This window comes from Panthera uncia (genome assembly GCF_023721935.1).
Source record: "Panthera uncia isolate 11264 chromosome A3 unlocalized genomic scaffold, Puncia_PCG_1.0 HiC_scaffold_11, whole genome shotgun sequence".
Classification (NCBI taxonomy): Eukaryota; Metazoa; Chordata; class Mammalia; order Carnivora; family Felidae; genus Panthera; species Panthera uncia.
In genome coordinates this window covers 77,496,050-77,512,044 of record NW_026057578.1, presented here as the reverse complement: position 1 = coordinate 77,512,044, position 15,995 = coordinate 77,496,050, and the positions used below count along the sequence as shown (strand labels likewise).

The 15,995-nt window shown below is 36.8% G+C and overlaps 1 protein-coding gene across 4 annotated transcripts in view; it reads left to right on the top strand.

Moving 5' to 3' along the window:
- USP34 (ubiquitin specific peptidase 34) overlaps nt 1-15,995 on the top strand; it is a 247,218-nt gene that overhangs the window by 45,304 nt on the left and 185,919 nt on the right. For all 4 annotated transcript variants that reach the window (XM_049650262.1, XM_049650258.1, XM_049650261.1 and 1 more), the window contains exon 3: nt 9,609-10,029. In XM_049650262.1, the coding sequence (XP_049506219.1) occupies nt 9,609-10,029 (421 nt within the window). The remainder of the gene's footprint in view (nt 1-9,608; nt 10,030-15,995) is intronic.

Here is a 15,995-nt window from a genome sequence, read left to right as displayed (position 1 = left end):
CTCTCCTGAAAGAATTCTGGGTACCAGCAAGGGTGAGGTTCTATCGGTTTTTTTATTTTCAGGCTAAAAATTGTGTCTTTCATACCTGCCATTTGTGGTTGATAAATGTTTGAGGATGTTGCTTTTATTTTTTCATTGTTTTAGTAAACTTTTATGTTTTTAAGTAAATTCTACACCCAGCATGGGGCTTCAACTTGTGATCACGAGATCAAGAGTCGCATACTTTTTTGACTGAGCCAGCCAACTGCCTCAGTAAACTTTAAAAACAGTTTTAGAAGCTGTTGCTTTTGAATAGATGAGTGTATGTTCTACACTCTTTAAGGCTCTATGTTTTCTTTTGGCATTAAGAAATTTGGCGATATTGATAAATTGAGTGGGATATGGATATTGACCATTACTTATAAAGTAGTGCTTCTTATAAATTAGTTCATAAATTGAAAAAACCTTTTGCTGAGGTTGGATACCGTGGATTAACGGTGTTTTCGTGTGTTCCATAGCACCAGGCCAGGAAAAACATTAGATCCATTGGAATATATGTTGTTAGATGGAATTATAGAATCCAAGTTAAAAAATAATTTAGTTTTGACATGTAGATTCCTCATGAATGTTGAGTTAAAATTTTTTTCTTAATTGGAGCTATGTATTTTATGTTAGACATTTACAGATTTTATCATGTTACGTTCTTTTTTAAAAATTCTTTTCATTTTTTAAAAAATTTAATTCTGGTATGGTTAATATACAGTGTCAAATTTGTTTCAGGTATACAGTATAGTGATCCAACAATTCTGTATATTACTCAACAATTCTACATATTACTCAGTGCTCATCAAGATAAGTGTACTCTTTTTTAATTCCCTACACCTATTTCATCCATCCCTCTACCCACCTCCCCTATGAAAGTCATCAATTGGTTCTCTAGTTAAGAATCTGTTTTTTGGTTTGTCATTTCCCCCCACTTTGTTCGTTTGTTTTGTTTCTTAGATTACATTTATGAGTGAAATCCTATGGTATTTGTCTTTCTCTTACTGACTTAATTTCGCTTAGCATTATACTCTCTGGATCCATCCATGTCCTTGCAAATGGCAAGTTTTCATTCTTTCTTATGGCTGAGTAATAATCCATGTGTATGTATATGCCACCCTTTTATCTGTTTACCTATTTGGACACTTGTGCTGCTTCCCTAATTTGGCTGTTGTAAATAATGCTACAATAAATACACAGATGCATATATCCTTTTGAATTAGTGTTTTCATATTCTTAGGGTAAATACCCAGTAGTGCAATTACTGAATTGTGGGGTAGTTCTATTTTTAATATTTTAAGGAATCTCCATACTGTTATTTTTTTAATTTTTAATTTTTTTAGTTTGTTTTGAGAGAGAGGGACAGAGAGGGAGAGAGACAATTCCAAGCAGGTTCTGCACTGTCAGCATGGAGCCTGATGTGGGGCTTGAACTTACTAACCATGAAATCATGACCTGATCTGAAACCAAGAGTCGGACACTTAACTGGTGCCCACGTGCTATTTTCCACAGTCGCTGTACCAGTTTGCATTCCCACCTGTAGTGCACGAGGGTTCCTTTTTCTCACATCTTTGCCAGCAGTTTTTTCTTATGGTTTTGCTTTTGGCCATTCTGACAGATTTGAGGCTCATGGTGGTATTGATTTGCATTTCCCTGATAAGTAATGACATGTCTGTTCGTGTGTCTGTTGGTCATCTGTATGTCTTCTGCCCATTTTTAATTGTGTTATTGTGTGTATGTGTTGAGTTGTGTAAGATCTTTATATATTTTGGATATTAACCCTTTATCAGATACATCATTTGCAAATATCTTTTCCCATTCAGCAGGTTGCCTTTTTTAGTTTTGTTGATTGTTTTATTATCTCTGCAGGGACTTTTTATTTTGATGAAGTCCTAATAGCTTATTTTTACTTTGGTTTCCTTCGACTCAGGAGACGTACGTAGAAAAATGTTGGTATGCCTGATGTCAGAGAAATTACTGCTTGTGGTCTCCTAGGAGTTTTGTTTTTAAATGTTTCTTTTGAGGCGGGGGGGGGGGGGGGGGGGTGTGGTGCATGTGTATACACGTTGGGGAGGGGAAGAGGAAGAGAGAGAGAATCCCAAACAGGCTCTGGGCTGTCAGCTCAGATCCTGACAAGGGGCTTGATCCCACGACGTGTGAGACCATGCCCTTAGCCAAAATGAAGAGTCAGATGCTCAATCGACCGTACCACCCAGGTCCCCCTTTCTGGGTTATTTATGGTTTCAGGTCTCACATTTAAGTGCTTGCTCCATTTAGAGTTTATTTGTGTGTATAGTGTAAGAAAATGGTCTAGTTTCATTCTTTTGCACATAGCTGTCCAGTTTTCCCAACACCATTTGTTGGAAGAGACTGTCTTTTTTTCCCATTATTTTTATCCCACTCCTCCTTTGTCGAAGATTGATTGACCCTCAAATCATGGGTTCATTTCTGGGCTTTCTATTCTATTCCACTGATCTATTTGTCTGTTTTTGTGCCAGTACCATACTGTTTAGATTAGTACAGCTTTATAATATAACTTGAAGTCTAGAATTGTGATACGTCCAGATTTGTTATTCTTTTTCAAGATTGCTTTGGCTTTTTGAGGTCTTTGTGGTTCCATACAAATTTGGGGATTGTCCTAGTTCTGTGAAAAATGCCATTGGTATTTTGATAGGGATTGCATTAAATGTGTAGATTACTTTGGGTAGTATGAATATTTTAACAGTATTTGTTCTTTGAACCCACGAGCATGGAATGTCTTTCCATTTCTTTGTGTTGTCTTGAATTTCTTTTCTTTTTTAATGTTTATTTATTTTTGAGAGAGTGAGAGAGAGAAAATGCAAGTGGGGGAAGAGCACAGGTAGAAAGGGAGACAGTGAATCCCAAGCAGGGTCTGCACTGTCAGAGCAGCAGTCTTGCAATTTTACTGAATTCATTTTTCAGTTTTAGTTTTTGGTGGAGTCTTTAGGGTTCTGTATGTGTAGTATCATGTCATCTGCAAATAGTGAGAATTTTACTTCGTCCTTACATTTTGGATACCTTTTATTGCTTTTTCTCGTCTGATTGCTATGGCTAGGACCTTTTACTACTATGTTGAATAAAAGTAAGAGTGGACATGCTCATCTTAGGCAGAAAACTCTAAGTTTTTCACCATTGAATATGTTGTTAGCTGGTAGTTTTTCATATATGGCCTTTATTATGTATGTTTTTCTAAACCTACTAGCTTGTTCTTAAATGTAACCATATTCTACTCAAGCAGCATGTAACTCTACTTGGGTAAGAAAGTCTTATCAGGGTGGTAATAATAGGAGTAGGACTAGGAAAAACATAGGATAAGCTTAGATAGGGGAAGGGTATGTAAGAGATTGGTATATAAATAGAAGTAGTATGTACAGAGTTTAAAAAGTAAATGCAAAAAGGCCTGTAATAAAGTTCATTGTCCCCTATCTCTTCAGTTCCCCTTCTGCTTTTAACTCTTTCAGATGTTGGTTTTGATATTAACTTCTATATTCTGAAATCGTTTTATTATATTGCTGTTGCTTCATGTATCAATGAAAAAAATTTTTTTTAATGTTTATTTATTTTGAGAGAGAGAGAGCACAAGCAAGGGAGTGGCAGAGAGAGAGGGAGACACAGAATCTGAAACAGGCTCCAGGCTCTGAGCTGTCAGCACAGAGCCCGACGCAGGGCTTAAAGTCATGAGCTGTGAGATCATGACCTGAGCCGAAGTCAGACACTCAACCATGTGAGCCACCCAGACACTCCTCAATTTTAAGTCCACCCTGTGAACTTCCTTTTCGGATACATAAAGATTACATTCTTTTACCCTTTTGCTTTCTCTCAGGGTAATTGATGAGCCAAAAAAAGTTCTGTGGCTTATTTTATATTTTACAAGAAATAAGTTCTTGTTTATCTTTTGTTTCCAAGAGTTTCCTGGTGTGTTTTAAAATTTTCCAGGTGTGAGTCACTGATTCATTCCAAATTCTTCAACTCTTCTTAATACTAAGTTTTATATTTTTATATATCATTATATGATTAGTTTTTTCCCTCCCTTTCCCCTCTCCCAAATCTCCTTTGTCCTTTATCTTCCTACTCCAATTATTGATTTTTCATTAGGGATACTAAATAGCTATCTTCTCTTCAGATCATCCTTGAAATTCCTTTTGCTTTTATATTGTTTTGGATCTCCAGTTTCCAGAATTCTACGTGGACATTGTTATTGGTTTACTTCTTTGTTTTGTTAAGATGACATCTTTTCTGAGAAAGGGTGCGTGGGAGACAGGTGTTTTTTATACCCTTCAGACCTAAAAGTTTCTGTTCTTCCCTTAATCTTGAAGACTTCAATACAGAATTCTGGGTAGAAAATTATATTCTTTAAAAAATTTAAAAGTGTTGCTCCATTGTATTCTAGCTTCTGATATTGCTGTGAGGTTTTTTATTTTTTTATTTTTATGTTTTTTGAGAGAGCAAGTGTGAACAGGAGGAGAGGGGATGGGGAGGGGGAGAGAGAATCTCAAGCAGGTTCCATGCTCAGTGGGGAGCCCAGTGTGGGGCTCCATCCACGACCCTGGGATTCTGACCTGAGCTGAAATCAAGAGTCAGATGCACAACCTACTACTGAACCACCCAGGTGCCCCTTCTTTGAATTTTTTTTTTTTTTTTTTTTTTTTTTTTAAAGTAAGCTCTACTTCCATCATGGGGCTTGAACTCCAGACTCTGAGATCAGGAGTCACATCCTCTGCAGATTGAGTCAGCCAGACCTCCTCCACCCCCATATAGCTTTGGAGAAGTATTAGCTATTTTTATTCCTGAGCTCCTTCTTGTCACTCTTTCCACTCTCCCTGAAAGCTTTTAGGATCTTCATCCCTGCTCAGTTTTAGAAATTTCATGATGAGGGGCACCTGGGTGGCTCAGTTGGTTAAGCATCCAACTCTGGGTTTCTGCTCAGGTTACAGTCTCACAGTTCGTGGAATCAAGCCCTGCATTGGGATATTCTCTCTCTCTCTCTCTCTCTCTCTCTCTCTCTCTCTCTGTGTGTGTGTGTGTGTGTGTGTGTGTGTGTGTGTGTACCTCCCTCCCTCTCAAACTGAAAAAAAGATTCATGATGGTAGGTGTTTTGGTGGGTTTTTCAGTTCTGAAATATTTTGTAATTTCATCATTTCCAAACCTTCAGATTTTGTATTATGTCTTCTTGGAAGTATTATTAGTCAGATATTATGTCTTCTTGGTTGATGGTATGCTTTCCTTTTTCTCCCCATTATTTTTCTTTGTCTCTACCACTTTTTGGAGATTTTTTTACTTTTACCTTGTGGAACTTTTGTTGAATTTTACAAATTGGCAAATTTTAATTTTATTTCTTATTTATTTTTAATGTTTATTTTTGAGAGAGAGAGAGAGAGAGAGAGAGAGAGAGAAAGCGAGCATGAGTGGGAGAGGGACAGAGAGAGAAGGAGACATAGAATCTGAAGCAGGCTCCAGGTTCTGAGCTGTCAATGCAGAGCCCGATGTGGGGTCGAACTCACAAGCTGTGAGATCATGACCTGAGCTGAAGTTGAATGCCCAACTGACTGAGCCACTGAGGCACCCCATCTTATTTATTTTTAAAGTTTTATTTATTTATTTAAGTAATCTGTGCATTACATGTGGGACTCCAATTCACGACCCCAAGATCAAGAGTTGCATGCTCTTCTGTCAAATTGCTATAATTCTAATGGGGTTTTAAAGTGTGATTGATGTGTATGCAAAAGCTATATAATGTATATTTGTACACATTGAAGGTCTCTTTTGTAGTTTGAATGCATTTTTTTTTTTTTAATTTTTTTTTCAACATTTTTTATTTATTTTTGGGACAGAGAGAGACAGAGCATGAACGGGGGAGGGGCAGAGAGAGAGGGAGACACAGAATCGGAAACAGGCTCCAGGCTCCGAGCCATCAGCCCAGAGCCTGACGCGGGGCTCGAACTCACGGACCGCGAGATCGTGACCTGGCTGAAGTCGGACGCTTAACCGACTGCGCCACCCAGGCGCCCCACTGAATGCATTTTTTAATAGTATTCTGTTCTTGTTTCAGTAATCCACTCTTTGTTTCTGAGGACATACATTATTAAAACCTTTTTTCTTTCTGCATTTTATCTACATTCTTTGAATTTCTTTTTACCATTTGTTTTGACCTACCTTTAGTGATGCAGCTTTCCTTGCTTGTCTTATTGGTTATCTTTACATGGTTAAGAGATGAGCATTCAAAGATGGATTAGAAGTTCTTTGTTGGGGCCATCTCAGATGTTGGCCCACTCTGTAGATTGGAAAATGGTGAGCAAGCTTCATTACCAGGGATAAGTAGGCTTTTCTCTTAGGTCATTCATATTCTCTAAGAGAAATATCTTCGAGTCTTTGGCCTTGAGATATTTTAGTCTGGTTGTTGGGTGGGGCATATTAGTTGGAGAGATTTACCAGTCGTAGTATCACATAGTTCTCTTCCTTTCAGTGTCTTTTATCATCCCTGTCTTCAGCATCAGTTTTTCCTGAACTTAATCTTGTTCATTTTATGTACAGGAGGAAACTTCTTGTTTCCCTGGATCAAGTAGGAACAGTATCCTGGCTACCTAGGAATCTGCAGGTTTTAACCGTACCTTTCATTTAGTCCTATTTTCTGCCCAATGCTTCATCTCTGCCTTTAGAGGTATCTGATGGTCTTTGTTCTTGAGCCTTTTCAGTGTTCTGTGGTGTGGATATTTTTGTTGATAAATCCTTCTATAGCCTCTTCCAAGTTTATTTCTCCTGCTCTCAGTTACTATTACTCCCTTTGCTGTCATCCAAAATTTGTTGCCATTTGTTAACTGTTCTTCCATTATCTCTTACCGTATGGAGTTAAGTCTTTTTTCTTTCAGTATATTTGTAGTGAGGTTTAGAACAGAGAAGAAATAAACTTAAGTGTAAAATCAAGCTGGGGCTTAACTGAAAGTGATGTTTTATTTAAAAAACACACATTCTCTTCCCCCTGCCCCCTGCATTGTGGGTAGGGATATATAGAGAAATGCTCTGTTGAGAATTAAAATGCCTAGACTTTTCAGAATTGAGTGTCATACAATAAAATGTATAAGTTATGTAATAATTAAAGATAAATGTGTGTATGTGTTTATTGTCACTTCGATTCTTAGTTCTTGAATTTGTATATTTTGGGTCTGTAAGAACTTAGATGCAGTTTGCTCTTTGTTCATACATAAGTTTTGTCTTTTTAAGATTAGTTTCCTGGTCAGTTAGATGCCCATTTCCTGCCAATGAATTTTATTTTTTATTTTTTTAATTTTGTTTATTTGAGAGAGTGAGTGAGCGTATGCACGTGTATGAGCAGGGGAGAGAGGTGGAGGGGAGGAAGGGAGAAAGAGAGAATCTTAAACAGGCTCAGGGGGGAGCCTGATGTGGGGCTTGATCCCCCGACCCTGGAATCAAGAACTGAGCCAAAATTAAGAGTTGGACGCTCAACTGACTGAGCTACCCAGATGTTCATGAATTAAAGTTTTTATTTAATTAATTTCTACACTCAACATGAGGCTTGAACTCACGACACTGAGAACAAGAATTGCATGCTCTTTCGACTGAGCCAAACAGGCACCCCCTTGGCATTGAATTTTTAAAGTAAATTTGACTGTTTCTTTGGCTTTCCTAATCTAAATCTGACCTCAAGGTCTTTTTTGGGAAGGAACTAAGATTCTTTTCTTGCTAAAGAAAGATATTCCAGTGTATAATCCTTCACTTTGAACTTGATTTTTCCTGAACCTAAAGAAAAGCTATTTGTCAGAAAAATACCAACAGTAATATGTTAATTTTTTTTCCGGAGGAAATTGTAATAATATAGAATTTTAAAGGTGGAGGAGTTCTTAGAGATAAAATCTCTTTCATTTTGCTAACTGAGAAGACAGGCCTGATGTATTATTTATCTATTTCTGTGTAACAAATTACTCAAAAAGTAGTATCTTAAAACAACAATAAACATTTATTATCTTTAGAGTTTTTATGGGAGTGGAATTTGGGAGTGGTTTTGTTGGTTCTTTGTGGCTTGGATTTCTTATGAGGTACTGTTGAGTTTTTGGCCAGGTTATGGTCATCTCAGGCCTCATGTGGGGCTGGAGGGTCTGCTTCCAAGTTGGCTCACTTACTTGGTTGGCAAGCTGGTGCTTATTAGTAGTGTGAGCGTGTGAGCTCTGTTGTTTTTTTTGTTTTTTTTTTTTTTCTCATCTGGACCACTCCAAGGGCTCCTGGACTATTTAAAAAAATTTTTTTTTAACATTTATTTATTTTTTGAGAGACAGAGAGCAGGAGCAGGGGAGGGGCAGAAAGAGAGGGAGATACAGAATCCGAAATAGGCTCTAGACTCTGAGCCATCAGCACAGAGCCAGATGTGGGGCATGAACTCACGAACCATGAGATCATGACCTGAGCCGAAGTCGATGCTTAACCGACTGAGTCACCCAGATGCCCCCTGGACTATTTTACATCATATAATTGGCTTCTCTCAGAGCAAGTGATTGAAAAGAGAGCAAGGCTGAGTGGCACTGTCACTTATGACCTAGTTTCAGATGTCACACAGTCATTTTTGCCACATCCACATAGATTTTAGTTATTAAGTGTGTTCCACATTCAAGGGGAGGAAAAGTGGGCTTCACTGTTTAAAGGGAAGAATATTAAAGAGTTTATGGCTATACTTCAAATTTGCCACACTTGGAGAAATGAGATGATGTCTACATGGTCATAAAGGGAGTTGGTGCTCTATTTGGACTACAGTATAGATGATTTAAATTGATAATATAACTAGGTAAGTAATGGTTTTTCAGTTGTCATCCATCATTGGAAAGAATTATTCTTATAATCTGGTACTTGATGATCATTTATTTATTGATTTACCAGACTCTTTGATTATCCACAGTGTGCCAGGCATTAATGCTAACTGAACATGTCTTAACTAGATTTGTGTGTAATAAGTTACTCTTACTGTATTTATTTATGTATACACACACACACACCCACACACGCTGAAGAGTGTGAGTGTATATTATTCCTAAATGCTTTTCATTAGCCAAAGAGGGTAGGAATGCCCTTCCTAAGTTAGCCTTCAAGCAAATTAGTAATGTTAAAATACATTTTTTTTTACTTCTTGGCTGCAAATCCCTTTATGTAAAATAGAACAGCTTTACTAATAAGGTTTTTATTTTAGCCAGTTTCCTAATATTTACTAAACATATATGAAGTACTCAGTGCTTAGAGAAGCAAAGATAGATGCCACAATTCTTGTTTTTAAATGGTTCTTTATGTGGAAAAGCAGATAAATATCTAGATAACACTGAAGACTATAGCTGTCAACCTAATTTGGTGACTTTTTACTAACCGAAGTACCAGTTTTTGGTGTGATGCTATCTTTATAAATGACTGTAGTGCTACCCTGTCAGGAAAAAGGAGACCAAAACTTAAAAAAAAAAAAAAAAAAAGAGGTACTTTAGGATTTGCCGATTTGTAATTTTTATATTACTTGAAATATACAATTGTCTCTCTAGAAAGCATTAATTTATTGAAAAATTTTCTTTCTCTTATAGGCAATGTCTATGCTGCTTCAAGGAATATAAGCATTTGGAGATTTTTAACCAAGTAGTGTGTGCACTTATTAACTTAGTGATTGCCCAAGTTCAAGTACTCCGGGACCAGCTTTGTAAACATTGTACTACTATTAACATAGATTCCACGTGGCAAGATGAGAGTAATCAAGTGGAAGAACCACTGAGTATAGAAAGAGAGTGTAATGAAGGAAGTACAGAAAGACAAAAATCAATAGAAAAAAAATCAAACTCTACAAGAATTTGTAATCTGACTGAGGAGGAATCTTCAAAGAGTTGTGATCCTTTTAGTTTATGGAGTACAGATGAGAAGGAAAAACTCTTACTATGTGTGGCAAAAATTTTTCAAATTCAGTTTCCTTTATATACCGCGTACAAGCATAATACTCATCCTACTATAGAGGTATGTGAAAATATTTTGTGAATTTTAAGTAATACTAAGTTATAGTTATGTTGTCAATTTTTCATGAATAAAGACAGAGTTATTATTGACAGAAAAATTTATAAAAATAACTACTGTTAGGAAAAAGTATTCCAGTTTATCTAAACCATTTTAGTAGCAACTTGGGTTAAACATTTGCTTAACATAGTCCTATTAAGGAAAGAGTCACAGATTGAACTCATAAGAATTAAACTGTCAGTGATATAAAACATTTTGCTGATGTACACTTATGCTGTAGTATGATACTTTCAGAAAGTAATAATTGAGGAAAAAGAAGCAGGTGGAATTTTGAATTTTATTCTTAGAAACATTGGTAACAGTATTTGGAATTTCTCACATTAAGAAAACAAAGTATCCTTAACTACAAAGTTGTTTTTTTTTTTTAATGTTTATTTATTTTTGAGAGAGAGAGACAAGAGTGAGTGGGGGAGGGTCAGAGAGAGGGAGAGAATCTGAAGCAGGCTCCAGGCTGTGAGCTGTCAGCACAGAGCCCGACGCGGGGCTCGAACCCACGAACTTTGAGATCATGACCTGAGCTGAAGTTGGACACTTAACTGGCTGAGTCGCTGAGGTGCCCCTTTAACTGCCTGTTCTAAATGATAGTACTTTCTTTTATAATAAGTCAAGATGCTTGACATACTGCATTAGTGATACTTTTATAAGCCTTTCAAAGAGTTTAGAAACCCACCTTAGGTTTATTTAGATGATAGCATTACTTTATACACATGGTGGGAATTGAGACAGTTAATATGATAATGTGTTATGTAAGTGGCATAAAAAAACAGATCTGTTATTTCTCATGCTTGTCTGAGTTGGCTGGGCAATTCTATTGGTTTTATGTGGCCTCACTTAGGCAGTTGTATATTTACTTTGAGAGATGGAAGAGTTTAAAGGTCCAACATGGTTTCACTCACATGTCTGACAGTTGGTGCTGGATGTTGTCTAGGGCTCCTTGGGTTTTCTCCACATGGCCTCTCATTCTCCACTAGAGTTGATTGGCTTCTTTACGTGGTGATCTTAGAATTTCTCCAGGAAGACAAATGTGTAAGCTTGTATATAAGGCCTCTTAAGGTCCAGCCTCTGAAACAGTATAAATTCTACCACATTCTGTTGAAGCACTTAATGAGGGCAGTTCAGATTCAGGGGGGTATGAAGTAGACTCCATCTCTGGATAAAATACCTCATTTTAAACTTTAACAGATCTACCACATGCTTTTTAAAAAAGTCTGCCTATTTTCTCTGGCTTATTCTGTAATCTTCATATTGACTTCTCTAAACTTCTTTCTTCATCTGGAAAAAAGTAGTTCCTTACTGAAAATGTTTTCACATTGAATTGAGACTATTTAAAAACAGCCTAGGAGGTGCGTATTTCCCCTATTGAAATTTTCCATAAAAATGTTTTAAAACATTGTGCTCTACTTTCTAGAATTCTTTGTTATCTTTCCATATAGAAACCTTTTAATGAATCATTTAGTAAACATCCTAAAAAATGTCAGCTCAGCATCCTTTTTATTTAAAAAAATTTAATAAATTTTTATTTTAAATTAATTTAATTATGCTTATTACAATATAATTAATTTAAATTTAATCTTTAAATTAAATTTTAATAAATTTAACTTAGTTAAATTTAATTTTTGATTAAATAATTTAATAAAATTAAATTTCTCCAGTTAAAAATTTTTAACAGAACTAAGGTAATACTAAATCTGCTATTTTCTTCCTCAAATCAGTTTGCTCACCAGTTTATCATTTTTTAATGTTATTGGGAAAAAAAATCTCCAAATATAAGCATAGTCCCACTCCCCTACTTTCCCGTTTGAAATAAAGTGCCTCATTATTACTGTTCTTGAGGATCAGTCATTCCATGTGACTCTTTGGTTGAAAGCAATAATTTCATGAGGTCTTTGAGGTAAAATTCTAATTAAAAAAAAAAAAAACCTTAGATATAATACAGTGTAATACAGTGCTACACAGAATTGTCATCTCCTTATACAGAATTTGTGTGCTTCTGTAATATTCTGTTCATAATATAGCTGTTTCCCAGGTTTCTGATATGTTAGTAATGTTTTATTACAAATTCTTGAAAAACGTATGGTTTCTGTCCTAGTGGCCATGTGGTTCTATGTGGTAGCAGTCATATTTAACTTTGATTTTAATTTGATCTTGATTTTGACTTTTCTAAAGAAGCACAAATTGGCTAGGACTTTTCAGAAGATGATTCAGTACTCATGTGTTAATATTTAGATAGCTATGACTTTAGAAAACTATCAACAACCTGATTTTATATAAAGGGAATTGGCTTACACGGGTTAAAAGTTTTGGTCAGGTTTGCAACGTATATTGCTGAGAATTGTGGGATTCAGGTCTTATTCTGGGGTGCCTGGGTGGCTCAGTCAAGTTAAGCATCCGAGTCTTGATTTCGGCTAAGGTCGTCCTCATCACACGGTTGTGAGATTGAGCCTTGTGTTTGGCTGTGTGTTGAGCATGAGACTACTTAAAATTCTCTCTCTTTGTTCTTCTCACCCACTCATGCTGTCTCTCTCTAAAATAAAATTAAAAAAACAAAAAACAAAGAATTCAGGTCTTACCCTGCTACACTGCTTCTCACATTACTTCAGACTAATCTCTGCAGCTATTGCTATCTTGCCAGTAGTGAATAAAATAGGAACTTGGAGCCCCTCCTTCTCCCCATCCCTTCCTGTCTATATCCTGCTTTTCTTCCTATCAAAGTCGATAATATTTTAAAAGATGTAGTAATTAGAAATAGGTATATTTAATTGAGGTTAAACTTTTTGGGGATGGGGACAAGGAGCTGTTGCATTCTTTTCTTAATTCTGAATCATTATGTGTAATTCTGTGAGGTGTTGCCCTAGTATTCTAAGTTTTTTTCCTAAGGAAAGTGAAATGAGTATAAAAAGTAGAGAAAAGAAGAGAAACACTACCCTTGTTAAATATGTGAGATATGATTAGATAGACTTAAATATATACACTATGTTCCAGATTTCTGAATCTGGTTGGGTTTTCTCTTGCCGCTTTCCACTGACTTTTTAATTTATGCTTTATTAAATTAAATTAAGTATTTTAAATTCACCCTTTTAATGTATACAATTTAATAAGTTGTAGTGTATTTCTACAGTTGTGCAACCATCACTAACTAAATCCCATACTGATTTATGACTTTTTTTGTTTTATATTTATAGAATTCAGATGCTTGGATTTGTCTCTAATTTTGATAAACAGATGTACCTTATTCAAACTATTAAAAAAATAAACATTGACCATCTATTCTAGGAACTGCACTATTTATTGTGTATACAAAGATGAATAATCTACAGTACTCACATTCAAGGAACAATCCTAAACAACTCAAATAGCTTGTTTGTCTTCTACTCATTATCTTCCTTGTCACCAATCTGTGTGGATGGCTTACTTCTGTAGAAGCGAATAGAAGCTCTGCTTGTTCATTTGCAAGCAATTATAAGCCAATGGAGACTTTCTTGGATTGCATTTTATCACTATCCTCTCCTGAGCTTCTTTACTTTAAAGCTCTACTGCCCAATATGGTAGTGAACAGACAAATCTGGCTATTTAAGTTAACTAAAATTAAAATAAATTGAATTTGTTCTTCAGTCACACTAACCATATTTCTTTTTACCCTTTCTTTCTTTCTTTCTTTCTTTCTTTCTTTCTCTTTCCTTCCTTCCTTCCTTCACATATTTTATTATTATTTTTTTTTTTTAATTTTTTTTTTTCAACGTTTTTTATTTATTTTTGGGACAGAGAGAGACAGAGCATGAACGGGGGAGGGGCAGAGAGAGAGGGAGACACAGAATCGGAAACAGGCTCCAGGCTCCGAGCCATCAGCCCAGAGCCTGACGCGGGGCTCGAACTCACGGACCGCGAGATCGTGACCTGGCTGAAGTCGGACGCTTAACCGACTGCGCCATCCAGGCGCCCCTCCTTCACATATTTTAAAAGCTCAGCAGTCACATGGGGCTCGTGGCTAGTGTATTGGACAGCGTAGACAATATTTCCATCATAGCAGAGTGTTCTGTTTTGCAGAACTGTTTGAGAGTATGGCTTTGTTTGATTAGGTCTAGTCATTGGTGGTAAACTGTATGCTCTCCAGAATTGGTAGTCTTAATTTTCCATAACAGCAGATTATTTGATACGCTGATGACTTCTTTGTAAGCAAAAATTCTATTCCTAATTCACTGGCCTTCAGTTTTTCGTGGTTTGGTCATGGAGCAGCATTTGTTTGTTTGTTTGTTTTTAATTTAATTTTTATTTTTCTTAATGTTTATTTTGAGAGAGTGCATTTGTGGTAGGGAGGGATAGAGTGAGAGAGACTCCCAAGCAGGCTTCCTACTGTTGGCTCAGAGCCTGACCTGTGGCTCAGTCCCATGAACTGTGATATCATGATCTGAGCCGAAGTAAAGTGTCAGATGGTTACCTGACCGAGCCACCTAGGCTCCCCCTTGTTTAATTAGATGTGGAATTACTTTCTTTTTTTTTTTTTTAATTTTTTTTAACGTTTATTTATTTTTGAGACAGAGACAGAGCATGAACGGGGAGGGTCAGAGAGAGGGAGACACAGAATCTGAAACAGGCTCCAGGCTCTGAGCTGTCAGCACAGAGCCCGACGCGGGGCTCGAACTCATGGACCGTGAGATCATGACCTGAGCCGAAGTCGGCCGCTCAACCGACTGAGCCACCCAAGCGCCCCAAGGAATTACTTTCTGATTACTCATTTATTTCTCTTTATTTTCTCTTTTAAAGTAATAGGTCCCTCTCTGTAGTTCTAGAAATAGAGTGCCTTTATCTTATGTAATACATGAGAGATTTTCTAAAAAGACAAAAACTAATAGGTTTCTTAAGGCCTTTTTAGGGATCAATTTAAAATTGGAACTTTTGGGGCGCCTGGGTGGCGCAGTCGGTTAAGCGTCCGACTTCAGCCAGGTCACGATCTCGCGGTCCGTGAGTTCGAGCCCCGCGTCAGGCTCTGGGCTGATGGCTCGGAGCCTGGAGCCTGTTTCCGATTCTGTGTCTCCCTCTCTCTCTGCCCCTCCCCCGTTCATGCTCTGTCTCTCTCTGTCCCAAAAATAAATTAAAAACGTTGAAAAAAAAAAAAATTTAAAAAAAAAAAATTGGAACTTTTTTTTTTTTAAGTTTATTTATTTTGAGAGAGAAAGTGTGAGTTGGGGAGGGGCAGAGAGAGAGGTAAAGAGAGGAATACTAAGCAGGCTGTGCACTGTCATTGCAGATCTCGATGCAGGGCTTGAACCCATGGACCATGAGATCGTGACCTCAGCTGAAGTCGGACACTTAACCGACTAAGCCACCCAGGGGCTCCTAAAATTAGAACTTTGAAACAAAATTGGTGTTGATTTGGATTTCAGGGAGCCTTCTTAGTATTGTTCATAATGTTGTTACCTATAGGTCTATGTTAACTCTATATACTACTAAAGATGAGATTTTAAAGACACCTTAGAATAATGTCTTCATGTATTAAGAGTAGAAACAAGAAAGGATAAAATAGTTCTTTTGAGGAGTGAAAATAGAGGTAACCAAGTCCAAGAGCTGACGTTTTGCACATCAGAATAGAATTCTGTTAGGACATTTTCTAGCTGTGTTCATGTTAGGCACCAGAAATCTTGACTCCAGTCTAATATTCCAGCATGGTTGATCTGGCCCATGAATCTTTAATACCACAGGTGTTCTTACATTCTGGACTTGTTGAAGACAGAAGGTTTGTTGAGAATAATTTAAAGCTTTACCTGTGGCCCTGCTAGTAGAAGCTCAGGAATAAATTTAAGTTTAGTATACTCGCTTTGACAGGTGTTTTGACCTGTCTTAGGACAGTTTTTGATTAGTTGGAAATGTTCTGAGAGTTTTATGTGATGCTCTCAATCAGTTGTTTTCGAACT